This window comes from Castanea sativa, chromosome 3 (assembly GCF_040712315.1).
Source record: "Castanea sativa cultivar Marrone di Chiusa Pesio chromosome 3, ASM4071231v1".
In the NCBI taxonomy this organism is placed as follows: Eukaryota; Viridiplantae; Streptophyta; class Magnoliopsida; order Fagales; family Fagaceae; genus Castanea; species Castanea sativa.
The window spans coordinates 27,223,602-27,247,432 of NC_134015.1; the positions used below are offsets into that span (position 1 = coordinate 27,223,602).

A 23,831-nucleotide genomic window follows, 5' to 3' on the forward strand; every position below is an offset into this window, starting at 1 on the left:
TCAAGGAATGCCAACTACTAACAGTGCACAACCTTTCAAGATTGAGAGTGCAGGCCTACCTTCAATTTCTGGTGCAGCCAAACCAGTCCCTAAAGCAGCACTAAGTTTTATATTTAAGTGCTACAAGTGTGGAGAAGCTGGGCACAAGGCTGTAGATTGCAAGAAAGAGGGAGTTAGTGCTCAAGGCAAGGGTAAAGCTTTGATGATTGAAGGTTGTGAAGACCAGGAAGATGAAGAATTTCCAATGTATGAAGAAGAAATTGTTATAGGTGACTCAGATGAGGAAGAAGGCTTGGCTTTGGTAATGAAGAAGACCCTATTAGCACCAAAACAGGAGGAGTAGAAGAATTGGTTGAGGAGCAACATTTTTCACACCACTTGTAATATTGGTGGCAGGATTTGCAACTTTGTTATTGATGGGGGAAGCTGTGAAAATGTGGTTTTTGAAGAAGTTGTTGATAAACTTGGTTTAAAGACTAAATATTATCCTCACCCCTACAAATTGACATGGCTTGAGACAGGCAATGATATAAGAGTTTTCAAGAGATGCATAGTCACTTTTTCAATTAGGAAGAAGTTCCAAGATTCAGTTTTTTGTGATGTAGTGAAGATGGATGCATGCCATTTGCTGTTGGGAAGGCCTTGGCAGTATGATAGGCACACCAATCATGATGGAACGAAGAACACCTACAACCTATACAAAGATGGACAGCATTACACCCTACTACCCATGAAAGAAAAGGTGGTTCTTAAAACTCCTACTTCTGTACAGCCTAATTCTTTGCATATTGTCAAGAAATTTGTACAATAAACTCTAGCAACTAGTGTGGTTTACATGTTATTGACTGCATTAGAGTTAGATGTTATGATAGTGCCTCAATTTAAAAAGGAGTTGATCAAGTCATTTGAGGATGTCTTCCCTAATGAATTACCTACTGAATTGCCTCCTATGAGAGACATTCAACATGCCATTGATCTCATTCCAAGTTCTGCATTACCTAATAGGGCTGCCTATAGGATGACACCAATGGAAAATGATAAACTTAATAGGCAAGTGAAAGAACTATTGGACAAGGGATATATTAGGCCAAATATTAGTCCATGTGTTGTACCAACTCTCTTAACCCCTAAGAAGGATGGCAGTTGGAGAATGTGTGTTAACAGTAGAGCTATTAACAAAATTACAATCAAATATCGGTTTCCTATACCTAGGCTAGATGATATGCTTGATTGTCCAGCTGGTTCTAAAATCTTTTCCAAGATAGATCTTAGAAGTGGCTATCACCAAATTCGGATTAAGCTAGGGGGTGAGTGGAAGACTGCCTTTAAGACTCATAATGGGCTATATGAGTGGTTTGTCATGCCTTTTGGTCTTACTAATGCACCCGCTACTTTCATGAGAGTAATGACTCAAATGTTGTAGCCTTTGCTTGGTGTATGTGTTGTAGTTTACTTTGATGATATATTAGTATATAACAAGACTTTGAATGATCATGTGAATCATTTGCAATCTGTGTTTAAGTTACTAAGAAGGGATAAGTTCTATGCAAATACCAAGAAATGTACCTTTGCAGTAAGTAAGGTAGGTTTTCTTGGGTATGTGGTGACTGATAAGGGAATTGCAATGGATGAGGGGAAGGTTAAGGCCATTCTAGATTGGCTTGTTCCAAGATCTGTGGGTGAAGTAAGAAGCTTCCATGGGTTAGCAACATTTTACAGGAGATTCATCAAAGGGTTTAGCACAATTGCAGCACCACTCATTAATTGTCTCAAGCTGTCTACTTTTGCGTGGGATGAGGCTAAGCAGCAGAGTTTTGAGTCCTTGAAAGCTGTCCTTATTGCAGCACCAATATTGCAGGATCTTGACTTTGAAAAGATCTTTGAATTGGATTGTGATGCTTCTATAGTTGGCATAGGGGGTACTCTTAGTCAAAAGGGCAAGCCAGTGGCCTATTTCAATGAAAAACTCAATTCAGCCAAGCTCAACTACAACACCTATGATGTGGAATTTTATGCCATAGTACAAGCAATAAAACATTGGGAGTACTATTTGGCTTACAAAGAATTTATACTCCATATTGACCATGAGACTTTGAAACATCTCAACAGCCAAGCAACCCTCAACAAACGGCATGCCAAATGGGTTGTCTACCTACAACTGTTCAACTTTAGCTTAAGGCACAAAGCTGGAGTCCTTAATAGAGTGGCAGATGGTCTTAGTAGGAGATCTTCCTTATTAGTGCTGATGCACAACACAGTTGAGGGCTTTGAGGCATTTAGGGAGCAGTATAAGGAAGATTCCCAGTTGTTTCAGATTATTCAGAATTTGCAACAAGGCAATAGAGCTACCTGTCCTGGATTCAACTTGCAAGATGGCTACTTGTTCAAAGGCATGCTCCTTTGTATTCCAAAATGTTCTCTTAGGCACAAGATTCTGCTTGAAGTGCATAACTAAGGCCATTTTGGGAGAGAGAGGACACTGCAGTTTCTAAAAAAACAATTCTATTGACCAAGCATGCTTAAGGATGTGGGAAGACTAGTTCAAAGATGAATGATCTGTCAGCAAAGCAAAAGGATAACCACCAATGCTGGATTGTATCTCCCCCTTCCAATGCCTAACAAGCCTTGGACCAACATTAGCATGGACTTTGTGCTTGGATTACCCCCTACTACTAGAAGATCAGACTCTATTCTAGTGGTAGTGGACAGATTCTCCAAGATGGCCCATTTTGTAGCTTGCAAAAAGACAAATGACGCCTCCAATATTTCTGGTTTATTTTTCAGGGAGATCTATAAGTTACATGGAGTTCCAACTAGCATTGTGTCTGATAGGGACACCAAGTTTCTTGCCCATTTCTAGAGGACTTTGTGGAGGAAAATTGGTACTGACTTGCAGTACAACACCAGCTTCCATCCTCAAATGAATGGACAGACCGAGGTGGTCAATAGGAGCTTGGGCAACCTCCTAAGGTGTTTTGCAAGGGACAAACCTAAGGAATGGGAGAATGTTTTACCTATAACAAAGTTTGCCTACAACTCATCTACCAATAGAACAGCTCAACACTCTCCCTTTGAGATTGTTTATAGGATGCAACCAGCTAGTGTTCTTGACTTGTCAAGCTTACCATTACCCAAGAAGGAGCATCTGAAAGCCACTGAGTTTGCTAACTTCATACAACAACTACATGCAGATATTAAGAAGAAAATAGAGGCCAGCAATGCTAAGTACAAGGCATAAGCTGACAAGAAGAAAAGGCAAGTGATTTTCAAGGAAGGTGACCTAGTATGGGTGATCCTGACCAAGGAGAGAAACCCTGCTAGACCTAATACAAAGTTGCAGCAAAAGAAGATTGGTCATTGTCCTATACTACATAAGATCAATGACAATGCCTACCAAGTCAAGCTTCCTAATCATCTACGTATTTCTAACATGTTTAATGTACATCACTTGCTGCCCTATCATGAACCAAATCAGCTTACAACAAGCCACACTTGAGGACAAGTGTGTTCCAAAGAGGGACAGTCCTTATGCATTCCATTTTAAAATCTATCTGTTACTAGCTTCTGTTGTATAATAAGTAATTTCTGGTTTTACTTTAATAGCCTTTATCACTTGTAACAGAAATTTAGTTAGCTGATAGGTTGTTAGTGATAATTGCAATAGCCTATCAGTTAGTTAGAGAAGTTAGTTAGGCTTTGGCCAAATCACATGGCAGCCACATGGTGGGTTCTTGTAACTAACTTGGCAGCTTGCTTATGTAACTATAAATAAGCAAGGTTGCTTTCATTGTAAGCAATTGAATTTGAATCCAAAAAATTTACCCATGACGTATTATTCCAAGAGTGTGTCTCTCGAAGAGCTAGTTAATTTTTTCTTTCTCTAAATAACTTAGCTTTCTAAAACATCTTTCCTTTTCACCGTTTTTCCCTCCATCAAATAGCTCTAAAGGCAAACACATTGAAACAAATTATCACTATATTAAATATATAGTGGAAAGGGGCGAAATACAAGCCTGATTTATCTCCTTAAGCGAGATGGTGGCCAATCCTATGACCAAGGGATTGACTTTAGATAAATTTATAGTACATGTAGGAAATATGAGACTCGTGAATCCAAAAACCTAGGTCGGATACTACATGTATTTGCATAGATGGAAGAACTGGGAACGCCCAGAGAACATGACTATGCAACTTTTGCTTTGAGGACACAATCGTTTAGTATTAAGCAAAATAGCATTGTATAAGAAGTTAGTGTATGAATGTAAATTCCACTAATGTGCATTAACACAACTTGTACAATGAAAAGTCGTTGAAGTCGTATGAGAAAACCTTCAAGATATTGGCTTAGAAGAAGTATTAAGCGATTCAGTGCAGGTCAACACATGTTTGATATGTGTGGCTAAAGGACGTCGACTGGTAGTACTGGTGTGGACTAAGATTCCCGTCTATGGTTGGTAACAAACGTTTCACATGTTCAATGCCATTCATTTGAAATAATAGTGAATAATAAGACATCCAACGTATACTACAAGAGTGGTATATAATGAAGGGTGGGGTTAGTGGTGCATGACAAGATATGTACACAGTTTTGCCAGAGTTAAACACTGACATCAATCTATGAAAAGTACAAATGAAAATCAACATTGGGCAATACTGCGATGACATCATAGTATATGTTGATTGTAACTAACACCATTTATTATGGTGTGATCAAGTGAGAGATGTTAGTATATAATACTAATAGGCGATCACATCATAATATGGTGCACCCTCACCTATATAATAACACTCACTTGGTGGATGGTGTTGCTTCACCAACCAACAACAAAGAATTAATTAAGCATTAAAGTTATTTATTTATAAAAGTAGTGTGTTTTTTAGATAAGATACAACTTGTTGACACCCCATTTTGCAACTCGCATTTAACCTCACATGGGAGGTAAAAGGGTAATTTTGCCTTGAAAATATGCATCTTGATTCTAGTCATTAGATCGTTAATCTCATGTCATCAAAATGATCTTGATGTTGTAACGATCAAATCGACTGGTCATAAGCCCTAATCGGACCATCAGATTGAAAGTTATCATCAAATCAAGTTTTAATAGCCGAAGTGTACTATCACAAATTGAGTCCAACTAGATGTGATTATAAGCAATTGATTCCAATTGGTTATAATTATAATCAATTTGAGAATAATGATGTGTCATAATTTGATTGGTTATGACTACATTTCATAGTAAGGTTGCACACACTTAATTAATTAGATAGTTAAACATTAATTATTCAATGAGTAATTTGTGCAATTATCTTTTAATTAGAGTAAATTTAAAACCAATTAAGTCTAAAATGGGAGTGATTTGAGCCATTTAATGTTAATTGGGAGCTAATTTGGGACCTATTAAAGTTAATTGTGCTGAAACCATTTTTTTAACGAATGACCTCTACTCACTATTTCATCAATATCTCTCAGAATATTTTGAATCTATGAATGAGGTTAATTGTCCCAGAACCTAGACATCCGGAGCTTCAATTTGAGCACAAGAACTAGACAATTTTGATCAGAATTGAGTCAGATATGATTTTTTGAAGTTGGCTCTATAAGCTGTTATAGCAGTTACGGGAAAACTGAATTTTGGCTTCCTCCTCACTCTCACCAATCTTTACATTTAATGCTTCAGATTTCCCCCAAGGCTAAAATGAGGGTTAGGTTTATGATTCTTTGTCAACCCTCATTAATGGCCTTCTATTCATATTTTTTTCACAACTACTATATAAACCCCCTCTCTCCTTCATTCCAGGATACACAAAAATCCCCTCTCTTCTCCTCTCTTGAGTTCTAAGAAGTTGAGTAGTCTTGTTATATCTTGGTCTTCTTGAGACTCAAGGTATTGCGTGAGACTCACTCTTACTCTCCTAACTCTTTCTTTCCTCCATCCTTAGGACCTCCCTCAAGAGTGTCTTCATCCACCATATGGATCTTACATGAAGGTATAATCTCTTTCCCTAATTATTTTTTGCGTTGCCATGATGAGAATTTAGGATTTAAACATGATAGTAATTATTTAAATTCTCTTGAATATTTTTGAATGTTCTTAAATGTTCTTATGTGTTATTCACATGTTCTTGGTTGTTCATCACATGTTCATGCATAAACACTAGTTTTGATCTTAAATTCACATCAAAAATATGAAAAACGTGTTTGTTTCATAATTCTTTCAAATCCTTGAATCTAGGATATCACCATACACACACCTTCACTAGAATTTATTTTTCAATTCAAATAAAATTCTTAATAAATTGAATTAGGGTTTATCACATGCATACACATTAAATTCAACATGCAAATTGATTGATAACATATTAGATGATGTGATATGAATGTTGGTCACTATAGTCTAAAAGATCGGTTTCACCGGGCAAGGTGGGTGCCTAACACCTTCTCACCTTGTAACATAAACTCCGAACTTAGATCAAGAGTTAGTAGATCCAATGCTTATCAATGTAATTTTTCAATTTCTAGATTATAACTTGGAAACAAAGCCATGTACTTTATCTTAGATTGTACTTAGGACCAAAGTCATGTAATTTCCTACGGACAATGTAAATTCAATTTCAAATTAATAAAGTGAAGAATTTTTCAATTTTGGTTTTCTTATTTATTCCAATAATTAAATAAGTGGCGACTCCATTATAAAACCCTTAATCTAAAAGGGAAAATATAACTAGTTGAACCTCCATTTTGAGAGGCAATAACACGACTCCATCCATTCACGTGGGTTTGGGCTAACATTCCATATAAAAAACGGGTCGGGAGCACGGTCTCTCATGCAACTCTTGGTAAATAGACATATATCTTCCCAAGAAATATGAGGATTCTATAAATATTGAGACTCCTCATTCATTGTCACGTTACATAATTTTATTCTCTCTGTTTATGTTGGTGATTCCCAGTCTAACGACATCACCATACACAATAAGGGACTAACAAGCTCACCATCACTAGTGCAAAGAGATATGAACATTTATGCCAAGTTGCTAATCAGTGATGCAAACATATGGTAATAGGAAACTCACTTGTGATGCTTCTAATGTCGTTTCGAAAATCTCATGGACCAATAATATAGTAGATTGAACTCAGAGTTTTTGTATTTATGTTACATCTAGGTCAATAAACCTATTACGTAAGTCCTAGTACCATATTTTTTTTATTCCAAAAGAATATAACCAATTTTTTTTTGGAGAAGGAAGTATATAACCAATTTAATTCTCTAATGCATTCTAAAAAAAAAAACTCTAATGTTTTAACCTATGTTTGTGTTAATGATATTTGTGTGTCGTGTCAATGATATATCTGTACATAAGTGATGTTACTCTACTCGCAATTTATCAGTATTCATTAAAAAAAGGTTAAAATGTAAAACTGACCCTCTAATTTTTTTCAGATTTCATTTCAGTCTTCTAACTTTGCTTTCGTTCATTTCAGTCCTCTAAGTTTCAGATTTATTCAATTAAGGCCTCTTCGTTAAATTTTGTTAAGATTTTTAGGAAAAAAAATTTAGAAAATATTTTTCAATCATTAATTGAATTTTTTTAATTTAAAAAATTTGAAAAAAAAATTTATAAAATTGAAAAATTAACCCTAAAATATAACAAAAGTTGATGAAAAAGTCATAATTAAATAAACTTGAAAGTTAGAGGACTGAAATGAATAAAAACAAAATTAGAGGACTAAAATAAAATAAAAACTTAAAAAATTAATTTTGCATTTATTTTACTCAAAAAAAAAAAAATCAGTAGAAAGTAGAAAAGAAACGTTCCAAACGGCTCATTTTTAAAACGTTTCCATATGCATTTTGTAAGAATTTATGTTCATTTTGTCTAGTTGCACACGACAGTACGACATCACTGTAGTTACTACTTACTCCAAAGTCGAAAGTCCAAAGGTCTAAAGTCCAAATAGAATACTCTGTCTAATCAGAGACAGTCAACACAGTTCGCAGATTATACATACAATCCTACTATTCCAACCATCTCCGATCGCTGGTTTCACTCTAAAAAACTTCATTACCCATCACAACTTAAATTTATGCACTACACGTTTGCTTTCTTTCTCTAATCTTTGCTCCATTTCTGAAAGCTTAGTTTAGTTTTATCGTTGTTATTATTATCACTGTCATCACTGCTCAAATTTACACAAGGGTTTATTGAAGAAGAACAACAAAAAAGAAGGGGGTTCTGGGTTTTGTTTTGATTGATCAATGGCCTCTCATGTGCCTCCTGGGGCACCTAGACCTGCCAGCAAAGCCAATAATCCTCCATCATCACAACCACCCACTAATTTTCGGGCTAATCCCGATTCATTAGCCGATAATTTGCACAATTTGAATTTCAATTCTGCTCCCCCTAGAGCTCCCTCCCCTTTGCCAGGGACGCCATTTTCTAGACAGGCCACCCAACCACTACCTCCATCAGTGTCCCCATTTCCACCCACTTTTAGTCACCCTGCGCCTTTTGCCTCCAGACCTCCTCTTGTTTCGAGTGCATCAGGTGGTTTGGCGAGTACCGGGCAGCCGGTGTTTGCCTCAGGGGCATTGCCGGGTGGACAGCAGCGGTTTCCTCCACTTGGCAGTGCACCACAGCCCCCTGTCAGGCCTCCACCAACAATGGCAATGGCAACGGCAACGGCTCGTGCTCATCCTCAGCCTCAGCCTCAGCCTCCAACCACAACTTCTCGTCCCCTTATACGCAGTTCACCGATCAGAACTCCTCCAGTGCAACCAGCATCACCATTTTCAGTAGCGCCACAAGCCAGACAGCCACCTACTACTGCTTATACTTATGGCCAGCCAACATGGCCCTTGCAACCTGGGCAGGTGAGCTTTAAAAATTTCATCTCAGTGTGTTTTTTTTTCAAGATTCTTAGAAGTTTATTATGCTTGATGTCTTATAGTTTTTTTTTTTTGATTGGTAATAAGAATTTTATTAAAAGAAAAGAAGGGCAAAGCCCAAGAAGGCATGCAATGCCAAAATTTTTATGGCTAGGATTTCATTTTCAGGTGCTATTTTACTGCTTATTATTAATTAGGGAAGCAGGAGTTCATTTTTCATGTAAGATTGAACTTAAATGTACATTCAAGATAGTGCTATCTACTTAAAAGGCCTGCAATGCTAAAATTGTTAACTTGTGCTTATATTTGCTCTGTCAGGTGATTTGTGAGTTGGGTATATGGCTTGAGGTCCTTTTTCCTTGGCATAGGTAGTAAAGGCTTAGGGTTCAATTTTGTAGGCTTTAGGTTAAAAAATTATGGTTCTATTGAAGTAATATTTCATGAGATTTATATGTTCCTCAATAAACCTAATGATCTTGATTTAAATTTTTTTTAATTGCTTTAGGGGGCTCCACCTCCACCAATTACTGGTTCTCCACAACCGCCTAGAATGTATGGAATGCCCCCACCCCTACCAAATCAGTCTATGACTTCTGTATCACCTGCTGTGCGTCAAACTGGAGCACCTGTGCCGGGGGCTTCAAAGATTGATCCCAACCAAATTCCTCGGCCCATTCCAGGTTCCTCAGTGATCTTGCATGAAACTCGTCAAGGCAATCAGGCCAATCCTCCTCCGGTAATATTTTTGTTGGAGCATGAACTCTATTTCCTTCTTGCTTTTTGTATTTCTTAATTTTTTTTTTTTGTTCCTGTTATTTAACTTGTGTTGCTTCTATACATTCATCTTATAAGGTCATTTAAACTGACGTCTATAGGACTATACATTGTTTATTTTTTATTTTTTCTGACTTTTTGTTTCTATTCTAATTTCATGTTTTTCTTTTTGCTTTTTTGTAAAGCCTGCTACAAGCGATTACATTGTTAGAGACACTGGGAATTGCAGTCCACGTTACATGAGGTGTACCATCAATCAGGTTGTTACCAATCACTTAACGAGATAGATTGGCAATTGTGTTTTTTTTCATGAAGAAATATTTTAGCAGACTATTGGATGCCTATCTCATGGGCATTATTATTATTTTTGTATCATTATTGATTTTTTCTCCTGACATTTCAGATTCCATGCACTGCTGATCTTTTGACAACATCAGGGATGCAGTTGGCTCTGATGGTCCAACCATTGGCCATTCCTTGTCCATCTGAGGAGACTGTCCAAGTAATGCATGATTATCTCTATGTTAAACTTTCTGTACTTTTATCTTTTTCTTCTTCTTCGATAGGTACTTTTTTAATTAAGGAATACAAATAAAATGGGTGTATCCCTAGTAGACAGGAAGTATACAAGAAATTTCTTGGTAAGTACTTTTGTTGTATTTTTATGAATTTACTTTAGGTTTAATTGTTTGTGGAAAGCAGTTACTAAGGGACAAAGGAAGCCTGACTTGTTTGGTGAAGCTCGTGAATATTTTATACATTCTGCTGATGTAATCACTTGCACAAATTAATTATCAGGTGGTTCTTGTAGGTTTATGATGTCAATTTCTGTAGAGAAAATGTTGACCTGGTTCACTGTTTGCCAGCATGTTTGCTTTGAAATGTAGATCTGAGAACTTTGATGTAGGATAAAAGTGGACCTGACTACTTTACACAAATGTGTGTGTGTGCGCCAAGTGTTCATATTTTCTTTCTATTCCACTAATGTATTCTGTTTTCATACAAGGGAAATGAACATCATAATATTTTTCAAGTATCTGGAATCTCTCATATCCATGTAGTAGTGTTTGTAAACTATGCCACACTTCTGTCTAATTTGGGTATCATTAAATTCCAGCAAATAAAAGTCTAAACATTTATCTGGTTTTCAAAAACATGAAACTTTTATAGGTTGTGGATTTTGGGGAAAGTGGTCCTGTTCGGTGTTCTCGTTGCAAAGGCTATATAAATCCTTTCATGAAGTTCATTGATCAGGGAAGGCGGTTCATCTGCAATTTTTGTGGTCAGTATAAATTATTACTGTATTTTTTTGTTTTTTGTAGAGTGATAATTATTAATTCTGTTTGCTTGTTTATATCTTATATAATCTAGAATCTATCCTCAATACTGGGGAACATCTTCACCTTCTCCCCCCTATTACCAGCTTCTGGAAAAGGAAAATGAGAATTATGTTTTGTTTTTTCTTTTTTTAGTCAGTTTTTTTCTTCCTGACATAGCTCACATTGTTCCATGGAGAAACTGTCCTTTGCCTGTTTTAATTCTCTGTTAAAACTATGTGGAAGTTATTGGAATTGCTAGACATTATTTATATTATGAGTTATCATAATGTAACGGAGTCTTAATTATGGTCTATGCTAACCATGATAGCCTCATGGGTTTTCAGCAATTTGACATTGATTTAGTCTTTGACTTATTGAAAAAAAAAAAAAAAAAATTGATGTAGTCTTTAGCATCCAGAAAGACCCTATATAATCAAGTCAATCTCATTATTTATTGCTGTCGATGTCATATGATTTTGGCTGTAGTTTGCCTTCATCACATGATCAACAGTCAATATAGTCATATCTTTATGACATGTCACACGTGCCGTTTCTTTTGTAGGATTTACTGATGAAACTCCCCGTGAGTACCACTGCAATCTAGGTCCAGATGGTAGGCGTAGAGATGCTGATGAAAGGCCTGAACTGTGTAGAGGAACAGTTGAGTTTGTTGCTTCAAGGGAATACATGGTTAGTTAATATATATATGATCTGCTGAATTAACATGAAGTAGTAGCTGATTTTAACTTTCTCTATCCTGTTTATTTTTCTACTGTATGTTGAACATTCTGATCAGCATGTCAGGTGCTTGTAAGTGTGCCTGTTTTTATGTTTCACTTGCACACCACCTTAGTTTATAGTAAAAGGAGGATTTTATAAAGATGATCTATCATGGTTCTCTTCTCTTCCCTTTATTTATTGTTTTTCTTGGTATTGCACAATTTTTATCCACTGAGTCTTCTGTACATGCAAAAAGAACACTGGTTTATTTGTTCAAAATATCATATTAAAGAACACATGTAACAGATGTCCAATAATATGTGTAACAGTGCCTGTGTCTAGACCTTGGTGAATTTACATTGTAATTTTTTTTAATTGCAAGTAATTTCCATTATAACTTTATTTTTCCTTTTATTTGATTCCAGGTGCGTGATCCAATGCCAGCTGTGTATTTTTTTCTCATTGATGTATCCATGAATGCCATTCAAACTGGTGCAACTGCTGCCGCTTGTGGTGCAATCAATCAAGTTATTGCTGACCTTCCTGTGAGTTTTATGTCTATATTATTTTTCAAAGGAAAAAAAATCTGGAATAAAGTTTTTTGTCTATTTTCTGAATGTGTATTTGATTATAATAGTGCAATCAATCAATTAGTTTTTAACATAATATCCTTTCACATACATCTTACGTTTAGCGCATACCACTCTGGAACCGCTTCAATATATTTTTTTGATAAGTAAATATTTCATTAATTAAACGCAAAAGGGATGCCACCTATGTACACAGGATGTGTACAGCAGTGACACCAACATTAAGAACTAAAAGTAAACTCCCAAGCATCTCAGGCAGAATAGCAAAAAAGAACAAACCTGAAGCATTTTTCCACTCAAATAAAGTATTGAGGAATAAAAGCTTCAGATCATGTACACATTTTTCACATCCTTCAAATTCCTGGAATTCCTCTACCACCACTTGCCCCACATGAAACAATTGAGGATCTAGCTCCAAATCACGACATTTCTTTATCTACCAAACTTATCTTGCTAACTAGCTAAGAAAACCACTTCAATTTATTGTCAAGCATGTTCACAACGGCACTGTTGAAGCAAAGATAATGCTATTAAATTGTGATTTCGTATGCCAGGTCCTGTTTGAACTCCAATTCCCTTAAGCAATTGGGTCGTGAAAGCAGTGAATGTTCTCTTATATAGATTTTTGAACTTCTTTTACCTCACATTGTGCATGGTTGTCCAACATATAGTTTCTAAATCTCTATTTTGTAGTGGTACTTTGGGTTAAGTAATGTGTTTGAGCTTGGTGAGAGTGTAATTAAAGTGTGTGCGTGTGCGTGCGCGTGTGTTTAGCAATTAGTTTGTTTCTCAAAAAAAAAAAAAAGCTATGAAGAAAAAAAAAATACTTACCTTGGTACAAAACATTGGCGTAAATGTTAATTGACAACAATAAGTCTTGATGATTGACATTTATAAAATGAACCAACAGATTTTGCAGTTCTTTTTCTTTTTTACTTCAGATCTTCAATTATATGTTCGATAAATTTTCAATGTTGACAGTTATTTTATTTTAATTTCTCCAGCTGCAAAAAGTTGGCAAACCTACAAGCGTAAATTACAGAACAACTTTTGGTATTGACATGAAAGACAGAAAAACTTGGTTCATAGATAAAGTATGAAAAATGAATTAAAGTATATCATATACTTTACAAAGTGTATCTAGAAAATAAATAGGCAGTATATAGTGGTACTGTGGTAGCAAACAATAAGTTTTAAAAACAAACATATAAATAAGGAAAGAATGCTTCTGAGATTGAAAGTTTTAGGGTATTGATTATTTTGGTTTGCATACGGAATGAATGCTATTTGCTAACATCCTCCTCCATCACCATCAGCTGCAACCACAGCCTTGTGATTGGGAGCGGCGTCAAGTTGATTCCTTAGTACATGGGCACATGATTAATGCGCACAAGCTGATTAAATCTGAGACAGGTCTATAATGTGAGAGAAAGGGAGAGAACCAAATGTAGGATTTTTATTTATTTGTAATTTGTAAAAGAAAGGCTCCTCCTGGGTCTGCATTCATTGCCAATGGGTTCCTACAGGCTACAAAATGGCAAACTGAAATGGAAGAAGCACATGTCCTGAACAATGATGTATAGTATATAGTTGAGAATCCCAAACAATGAACGGAAGTATATAGCTGAAAATTTTAAATGATGCAAATGAAAAGTGTTTAATTCAATATAATATAGTTTAAAAATCTTTGAAAATTAAGATGTTAACTTGGAGAAGCTAGTTATTCTAAAGCTTCTGTGGTGGTAGTCATATAAAGAAAATCCAGAATAAGCCTATTGCTGCCATTTTACTATTACCAATAGGTCATTCTTGTCTTACTAGACGTTATAAGTATACAAGTACTTCTATCTTTTTTCTTGAGCTGAATACCTACCCTGCTTAAACTCAATAAAATCATTGCTTGCTTCTAGCCTTAAAATAATGTAATGTCGAATTTCCCTATGAGTCTTCATTTGCTAAAATTAGATCAGACTGTATATATCTTTCCTTAGTTGTCTTAGAGTTCCAAAATGATTTTAGAGGTGTACCAAGTCATTATTGTGGTGTTTCCATGTATTGAGGGTCCAGATAGATTGTGATGGTGTTTGAGAGGCATTTGGGTGTTTGATGTTCTATCTTCTATGGTTTGTTGTGAGGTGGCCCAAGGGAGACTTCTTTTCCCTGAATAGGAATTTGGTGTACCAAAACACTAAAGCAAGTAGCTCTTTTTTCTTATGTGGACTGCAGCATGGGGGACAATTCTAACCAATGATACCCTCAAAAAAAAGGGCATCACTTTGGTTGATTGGTGCTACATGCGTAGATGTAGTGAGGAGTTGGTGGATTTCTGTTACTGCACTGTGATTTTGCTTATGTATTGTGGGGCTATGTTTTTGGCATCTTTGGAGAAAACTGGGTGATGTTGCATAGACTGATTGATCTGCAAGTTCATTGGCGGAATTAGTTTGAAAAGCATTCTTCTGTTGTGTGGAATTTAGCTCCTTTGTGTCTGATGTGGCTTTTGTGGAGGGGGCAAAACTCTTGCCCTTATGAAGATGTAAAAATGTCAGAAGTGCAGTTGTAGCTTTCTTTTCTTAGATTACCCTGTTGATGGTCCACTGTCATGGGTCTCAATGACTGTGGTATCCTAATAGAATTTGCTAATTCAATTTCATTCTGCTTGTAATTCTTTGATAGCAATTCTTTTGGCTATTTTGTGCTTTGTATCAATCATGATGGGTTTCATTGCGGTGAAGTCTGTTTATTATAGAAACAAAAGTTTTGGGGGAAGATTTTGACTAATGATATTCTTAGAAAGAGAGGAATCACACTAGTAGATTGATGCTGTTTATGTGTAGTGGGGAGTTGGTGGATCATTTGTTGCTTCATTGTAATTTTCCTGTGTTGTGGGGCTGTGTATTTTGTCTTTTTTGGAGTTAATTGGGTGTTGCAACATAGAGTATTTGATTTACCGGTTGGGTGAAGGAATTGTTTTGGTAAGCACTTGTCTGCCCTGTGGAATTTAGCTTTTTTTTGCCGGGTGTAGCTTTTGTGGCGTGAGAGGAATTCTTGCACCTTCGAAGCTGTGGAATGTTTGGAAGCACAGTTGAGGCTTTCGTTTCTTAGATTACTTGGTGAATTGTAGATTGTCCTGGGTTTTAGCAACAATGGTTCCATCACTGAGTTCACTATCAGTATCCTTTAATTTATGAGATAATTTTTTTGAAATAAAACCATTTATATATATATATATATATATATATATATATTTGTTGAAGGGTCGTCTTTGCCTTAGTTGTATGTCCGTCGACTGTTTGTTATGTTTAATCAATTCTTGCACCGCATTTTGATTGTCTGATTGATACAGTCAATAAGGAAAATAATGGGAGCTTATCTCTGTAGCTTGTAATGTTCTCGTGTTACTATATAATATCATATACTATTGAAAATGTATCTTCTTGCTTGTGAGACTTTTCTCCCCCTTATTGGTGTAGTCTTGGCAGATATTGTTGAGTGTTATTTGTAGTCGTTTCAAGAATCTATTGTTCTTTTTTGGTTTGCTTTAATTGAAGTTTATTCACACAATTGTAAAATAGAAGAAATTTTTTGTGACTACTGTATTTGTTCATTTATTTATTGATTGATAATTGGTGTATTGATGATTTTCTTGTTGCAGGAAGGTCCGCGAACAATGGTGGGAATTGCAACATTTGACTCAACAATCCATTTTTACAATTTGAAGCGTGCATTACAGCAGGTTTATAATGTAGTTGCAAGCCTTCCAAAACTTCAGTTAATGGATTGAAAATTAATATTTTTGTGATATAAAATTATTTCTTTTGTTCTTATATAAAAGGCTTTATCTTTGTATTGGACTTAAATGATTTTATGAAGAGAAGAACGCACACTCATTATATCTGCTTGGTATCAAAAAAAAAAAAAAATTGTGGTTGCAATCAACTTTATATATATGCATGTGACTGCAATGAATAATTATTTTGCACCATAATCTGTATGCATTTATTTGATTTTTGGGACTGCGTTCGGGGGGAGGTGGGGGATGATACAAGATAGAAGCTTTAATGGGCTCCAGTACCAAAGTTGATACAGGATCTTTAGAAATTCAGCCCCAAAATTAGGATTCTTGATGACATGTTGAAGGGTTCTTGAATAGGGTTTGATTTTTAAGGGGGTTAGGTTGGTTTAGGCAATAAAGGGATTGGATTTTGAATGATTTTGATGGCTGTTGGTGTCAAACAGTAAATAGAACGAAAAGCAAAGAAAGATAAACCTTAGGCAATCACACCTAGGTTCCCTAAGCAATCACATTAAGGAAGTAGAAGGCAGCTGAATGTGGATGTGGTTCCAAATATAGGGGAGCTGGTTGATGTTCTAGGGTGTAAGCAAGGTTTGCTCCCAATCAAATATTAGGAGTTTGCGATGTTTTAATGAAGCCTGTTGGGAAAATGGTTGTGGAGATTTGGAATTGAGAAAGAGGTGTTGTGGACAAGGGTGATTTAAGTATGGCTGCGAGGGAGGTGGCTGGTGCTCTAATTCTGTTACAGGTCCTCATGGAGTGAGTCTGTGGAAGACTATACGATGTGGTTGGCCTACTTTTTCACAATACATTTAGTTTGAGGTTAGGGATGGGTTTGGAGTGAAGTTTTGGCATGACCTGTGGTGTAGGGAAGGCCCTTGAAGATGCATTTTCTAGAGTTATTCAGAATCAGTCGTGATAAAAAGGCTTATGTGGCAACTGTTATGAAGTTCCCCAAAGGTCCCATCTAGAGTTGTTTTCTTTCCAAAGGTATCTTAGTTTTTTATCTGGCTGCATGCATTTCTATAGAGTGCTGAAAAGTTAACATTAATTTTTTATTTCAAACATGGTCAAGACACAATGCAGACACATGGTCAAGATGCAGCAGAAGCATGTTCATGACATAGTATTAACGTGGCAACTAATGATTTTTTTTTTCAAGAGAGAGAGAGAGAGAGAGAGAGAGAGCGAACGGAAAATGGGTCAAAACTGATGATCAAGCAGTACGATGATTGCTCAAAGCTCATTGGTGCGCTCTCTCTCTGGTGATCTCTTGCTTCTCTGTGTTTTATGCGCTTTAGGTCCATGAGTGTTAGTTATGTACACCGTCACAGCCAACCACTTCAGTAATTGTGAAATTTGTTGTGAAAAAAGTTGTGTCCAAAGCATTACCAATTTTACCAGCCCTCCCAAATGGCTACTTAATTTTTTCTTTTATATTTTGAAATGTTATTATCCTTATTCTTTTGGCTACGATAATTTGTTTTAATTTCTTTTTTCTTTCTTCTTTTATCTTCAATACTGTCATTAAAATGTCATTGCTCTTTTCTTTTTCTTTATTTTAATTTCTCTTTATTAAAATGACATTATTATTGTTTTAAAATTAATTTCTGTTTTAAAACATTTTGATGGTTTTTAGAACCTAATTAAATTTAAATATGCATAAAAATATATTCAATATACATAAAAATAGATATTAAGTAATTAATATATATGTCCCTTGTCAGTGTTGGTGTCCTTGTTTGTACTTCTTTTTGTTATCCTTTTTTTAAATTTGTTGTGGCATAAAGTAATGTTGTTCAACATGTGCGTCACTAGGGCCTAGGTGAATCATTTTGAGATGTATTTGTTTTGTTTTTTTTGTTTTTTTTTTAATGAGTGGAGAGAGAAATAATTACACATTAAAGGGGAGGAGAGGAAGCCAGATAGTGACACTGTGAACCTTCTCTCAAATTGTAAAAGAATGACTGGCAAGTTAGAAAAAAGGTTCCAAAGTAGAATGGGCATGAAAGGAGGTGAAGCTGCTTAGTGACTCTATTGTACTATTGTTGCTTGTGAAGAGATTGGTTTGCAGTCTTTGAACTTAGACATCCTTCTGAACCTTTTTCTGCCCCACACCCCCCCTCTCCCTTCCCGGCCTTCCTGCCTCTGCTGCTAGCTAGATGAATCATTTAAGATCTATTTTTTTGTTTTTTATTTTTCATGAGTAGAGAGAGAAATCATCACATGTTATAGGGGAGGAGGTGAAGCCGCATAGTGACTAAAAACCTTCCCTCAAATTGTGAAAGAATGACTGGTAAGTTAGAGAAATGTTCTTACACACTTATTATTACCTTTTTTACCTATCAAAAAAAGTTAGAAAATGGTTCTAAAGTAGAATGAGCACAAAACAAGGTGAAGCTGCATAGTGACACTATTGTACTAGTGTTGCTTGTGAAGAAATTGGTTTGCAGTCTTTGAAATTAGAAAGCCTTCTGTTATATTGTATATTGGCAAGTGGCTAAGATTGAAAGAATGCTGATGCTTTGATGAGGCATATCTGGGTGTTGTTTGTGTCTGTTGGTTGGGCATCTTCTCTGCCTTTTGGATTATTATAATTTTAGTACCATGAGGGAGATTGATGGGCTTGAAGTGGGGGGACCTAGGCTTTATTTCAGTTTTTTATACGTATATAGTTAGCCCATATCATTATTTGCCATTGTGACAAAATTTAGCACATTTTTTATTTATTATCTCAAATGTATTTTGATTGGACTACTGTTTCTTATATGGTTTATTTACTAAAATTTTGTACTTATGGGTAGCTCTGACTGAAAAGGTTTGAGACAGATTTTTATGTTCAATATGTGTTTGCAGCCACTGATGCTCGTTGTTCCTGATGTACAAGATGTTTATACTCCTTTGCAAACCGACGTTGTTGTTCAGCTTTCTGAGGTTAGACTTTTATCTGTTAAGGTTTTTTTTTTAAAAAAAAAAAAAAAAAAAAAAATTTAAAATGCACTACGTTGATGTGAGGCAAGCTATTTACAATTACTGGTATGTCATTTTATTTCACGTTTTTACTAAGTTTGTTTGTTTATTTTGTGGATTCAGTGCCGCCAACATTTAGAGCTACTTCTAGAGAGCATTCCAACCATGTTTCTGGAAAATAGAACTGCTGAATCAGCCTTTGGTGCTGCCACCAAGGTATGTCAATTTATATGAGGCAAGTTTATATACAAATGAAGCATGGAGTATGCCATTCCCATTCAAACCATAATAAAGTCGGATATGAATATGCTACTGTGAAGCCTATTTTGGCTTTGAATAGCAATGAACAAGTATCCAGACATGCTCATCCAAGCCTCCTTTTGGCTCTTCTTGGGTCCATGATCCATTTATAGAAACTAATCTTCTTGCAAAGCATATGTGGCAAACAGTTGTACTCAAACACTTAGATATTGCAATATGCTAGTTTCTTAGATTATAACAGGAAATCAGTGTTTTCTGACTTTTATGTTTGCCAGTTTTAGTTGATTTATATTTGGAAAAAATAAATAAAGTAGAGATAATAAAATAATGAAATTGGAAATGATATAATAGAAAAATGGACAAGAATTTGAAAATGTTACATTGCAATCGTCAGTACATCTTAAGCTTTAAGAAAATATATACTTTATACAAATAACTAATTTAAAATATTGTAAATGTAACATTTAGCTCTATATTTGATGCAAGCTTCAGTGACTGTTTTTCTTTCGTTCTGGTCAACTTGGATTTAGAATAGCGTGCTTGCTATGTTAAACGGACATGCTATAGGTGCTAGTGTTAGACTCAAATATGGTGTTTAGGAAGGAAATCTTAGAAGTGAATGAGAAGAGATCTGGATGATAGTAATGAAACAGTGTCTGACACAGTTATTCAAGTGTTTTGTTACATTCTATGCTCGCTGCTTTCTGTTCTTATTTTATATACACAATGTGCTGAATGAAAAGTGCATTTTTTGACTGGTGCACATTTATACACAAGGAAAAATTTTCAAGTAATAAAACTTTTAGTGAAATGAAAAAGAGGATGCTCCCCATGTACACAGGCAGTGTACTGGAGGAAAGCGTTATGCTGATTTTGATGGCAAACATTGTAACAATTGTGTTATTTATACCAATTTCTTGCTCCTTTAGGCTGCTTTCATGGCAATGAAGAGTACTGGAGGAAGGCTTTTGGTATTTCAGTCAGGCAAGCTCAGAAACTCTTTTTTACACAAATTTTATTAAAAAGCACGATCTGGTGCAATACCGGTACACAGGAAGTATACAATAGGTACACCTACAATTAAGCACAGAAATTACAATGATTAATTAAATGTGAAAAACAAAATAGTCCTGACATTGTCATCCACTCAAAATTTTTATTTGAGGAATGAAATTTTCAGGTATGAATGGATCATTCACACCTCCGTTCAAATCTTATTATGTTCTCTCCCCAAATGCACCACTTGAGAGTTGAGACATTGAGGAATTCCCTTCCAGATTTCTACATTCCGATGTCATCCAAACCAGCCTTGTCAACAATCTAACAGCTCTATTACACCTTAAGTATGACTTATTGGAACCCCAAAAGAGGCTCAGAATCATAGTCCATAACTCTCTAGCTATAGAACAATTAAGAAGCAAATGATTAACAGTGTCCCCACTCATTTTTACACATACAACACCAATCTACAACCATGATATGGTGTTCCCTCAAATCATCTATTGCTAAAATTTCTCCAAAGCTGTTGTTCACAAGAAGAATGCCACTCTAGTTAGGACCTTAGGCTTCCAAATGCTTTTTACGGGGGAATGTTATGTCTCCATTAGGAGTTAAAATATTTAATCTCAAACCCCCTATGATTAGATGGAGTAGAAAAAGCTTATCCTCTCCACTACCACTCACTTTAGATTAAATCTATGAATGAAGATAGAGACTTCAGCTCCAAATCTTGCATTGTTCTAGTAAAATTTAGATCCCAGTGGATAGTGCCATTACGATATTGCAAATGATCTGCCACTGAAGCTTCACTATAACATGCAATACAAAATAGTTCGGGCAAAGCCTCCTTCATAGATTGATCTCCATACCACATATCATGCCAAAATTTGACACAAGTACTTTCACCCACCTGAAAACTAATAAATTGAGAAAAGCAAACACCATAAGGCCCATTAACTGTGTTAGAGAACCATTCTCCCCACATACTACTATACTTTCTCTACCGCTCTCCACAGACAGTCTTATCAAGATCTTCACCATAGACAATCTTATTAAGAGGGGATTCTCATTAGTTAATTGGTGGTGCATGTGTCGGCAGAGTGGGGAAACAGTAAATCACCTATTGCTACATTGCAATGCTGCTTATGCTTTATGGAGTGAAGTCTTTAAGGCATTTCAGGTTCATTTGGTAATGCCGTTGACTGTAGAATCTCTTTTATTTGGTTGGAGAAATGGGTTTGGGAGACACTCCTCAGATGTGTGGAATCTTGTACTGGCATGCATCATGTGGATAGTGTGGAAGGAAAGGAATCACCACACATTTGAGGATGTTGAGATATTGCTTGAGTATTTGCAGTCGCTATTGATTTGCACCCTGTTGAGTTGGTACCGGGCACGGGGTTTCTCACAGTATACTTCTATTATTGAGTTTCTATATTCTTGTAGACCTACTATCTGATTTATTGTAATGTTATTTTTAGACACTTTGTTTTCTTCATCGTTGACATAAAGTCTGTCTTTTCTTTAATACAAATCATTACTTATATAAAGAAATAATAATAATAATAATAATAATAAAGCCTCTCTCTCTCTCTCCCTCTCTCTCTCTCTCTCTCTCCATAACAAACCTCAAAAATAATTTCCCCAAGAACCACGGGCTTTGTTGTTGGGTGGTGTGTGGTTTGAGTCTACTCTTTTTGCCACACTCTGCCCCTTTGATCTCTGATTCATTCCCATGCTACTCCCCTACGACTTGGCAAATAGTTAAGATATAGCCCATGGAGGTAGGCGAACCTGCGATGGATAAGAGTGACTTCCTTGTTGACTGGTGCTTTGCTGTTTAACCTCCACTATATCATTTATCACCTAGCTGAAATCTTTCAACCCCCATCCTGAATATTGAACTTCTGGTTCTATCACCAAATCACAGTTGATCTTACCTCAATACTCCACTACATATAAGAGTCGGCCGCAACTGTATTTTTGGATCTGGTAAACCTTGCCTGATTCCATAAAGTTTCCGAGGAAGCTCTGTTTTGAAGGTGTAGTGACTAAATCTGATAGGTGTTGAACGAAGCCAGGTTGCTTCTCCTCCTAAGACTATTTCAAAGGATTTGGATTCAATATGAAAAATCTTTCAGCCTTCCTTAGGTTCTGATCAACTACCACTCCCACCATTTGGCCTCCCTGTTTTGCCGTTGGAGAAATAGCATAGGAGGTCTGGTGAGGTTCTGGTGTTCCCCAACGCAGGGGAAACTTTTCACTGGTTAAGAACCCAAGGCATGACGATTAACTTGAGTATATCAGCTTGTTCTCAAGAAACAGTTCATTACTAGGCAAGCTCAGAGACTTGAACATGATTTCATATTATTAACCTTTTAAAATATAATTGGTGTCATGTAATTGAAGCTGAAAAGTGCAATTAATTAGGCTGTACCCCATAGATATACTGCAAGTATTAATGTTGTATTATAATTATTAGAATTCATGTGTCAGTTATTTTGATGATTTTTATTTGTTGGATACAGTCTTGCCATCAATTGGCATTGGTGCCCTTTCTGCAAGAGAAGCTGAAGGAAGAACTCACATCTCTGCAGGGGAGAAGGTATTGATTTTTTTTTTTAGTTTTCTCCTCTTGTTTGCATGTTATTGTTGTTATTGTTTTTGTTTTTTTAAGTCAAAAATGCAAAACGCGCCCTCTAACTTTGACTAGAATTTATTTCAAGCCTCTAACTTTGTTTTTGTTCCATCGAGTCCTTTGAGTTTCAAATTTATTTGTCCCAAAAGCTTAAGCTATTAGGAAATAGTGAATTTAATCACTTAACTATAAGTCTAACACTCCCCCTCACTTGTGGGCCTAAACTTTCCATTTATAAGTGGGGACCCAACATGTGGGAATTTAATTTTTTTTAAATGGGAGGTAGAGTAAAGCCAGGAATCGAGCTTAGGATCTCTTGCTCTGATACCGTGTTATATTACCGATTGTCCAAAAAGCTTAAGCTATTAGGAAATGGTGAATTTAATCACTTAACCACAAATTTAACACAGTTAAAGCCTCCATTAGTAATGCTCTGTTAAGCACCCAAAAACGGCGCCATTTTTGCACTTAGGTTGATTTTCTGAATCCATAATTAATATTTTATTATTAGTTCAAAATAATAATAAAAACGGTTAATAAAGGGAAGAACACAGCTTTTTCCCAGCACTTTCCCATCAACCAAACAGGATAAGTTAATTTTCTTCTCACAATCCTGGCATCATCATCTTGAACGCACAATCACTACAACCCAAACTCAAACCCATCTTTTTCCCAAAGACCCAGCAAAAATGGATGAAAACCCAAATAGAACGATGCTTTTGTATTCTCTTCCTAATCAGCTCAGATTCAAAACAGAATACACTTCTTCCTCTTTGTCACAGATACAGCCGACCAGTCCTCTTCCTCTTCCCTCACACCTTTGCAGCTTGAACCGCCACTTGGGGCTGAACTTTGGATTTGGTGGAGGCTTGCTGT

General features: G+C 36.0%; 1 protein-coding gene across 2 annotated transcripts in view; it reads left to right on the forward strand.

The window, feature by feature from the left end:
- Positions 1 to 7,926: 7,926 nt before the first annotated feature.
- The window catches only part of LOC142627330 (protein transport protein SEC24 C-like), a 33,589-nt gene continuing 17,684 nt past the window's right edge, over positions 7,927 to 23,831 (forward strand). The window contains exons 1-12 of one of the 2 annotated variants that reach the window (XM_075801170.1): positions 7,927 to 8,873; positions 9,394 to 9,624; positions 9,848 to 9,922; positions 10,066 to 10,164; positions 10,833 to 10,944; positions 11,544 to 11,671; positions 12,127 to 12,246; positions 15,947 to 16,036; positions 18,944 to 19,021; positions 19,181 to 19,273; positions 20,248 to 20,302; positions 22,846 to 22,922. In XM_075801170.1, the coding sequence (XP_075657285.1) occupies positions 8,259 to 8,873; positions 9,394 to 9,624; positions 9,848 to 9,922; positions 10,066 to 10,164; positions 10,833 to 10,944; positions 11,544 to 11,671; positions 12,127 to 12,246; positions 15,947 to 16,036; positions 18,944 to 19,021; positions 19,181 to 19,273; positions 20,248 to 20,302; positions 22,846 to 22,922 (1,773 nt within the window). In that variant the 5' untranslated portion in view covers positions 7,927 to 8,258. The remainder of the gene's footprint in view (positions 8,874 to 9,393; positions 9,625 to 9,847; positions 9,923 to 10,065; positions 10,165 to 10,832; positions 10,945 to 11,543; positions 11,672 to 12,126; positions 12,247 to 15,946; positions 16,037 to 18,943; positions 19,022 to 19,180; positions 19,274 to 20,247; positions 20,303 to 22,845; positions 22,923 to 23,831) is intronic. The other variant, XM_075801171.1, reaches the window with a different exon arrangement.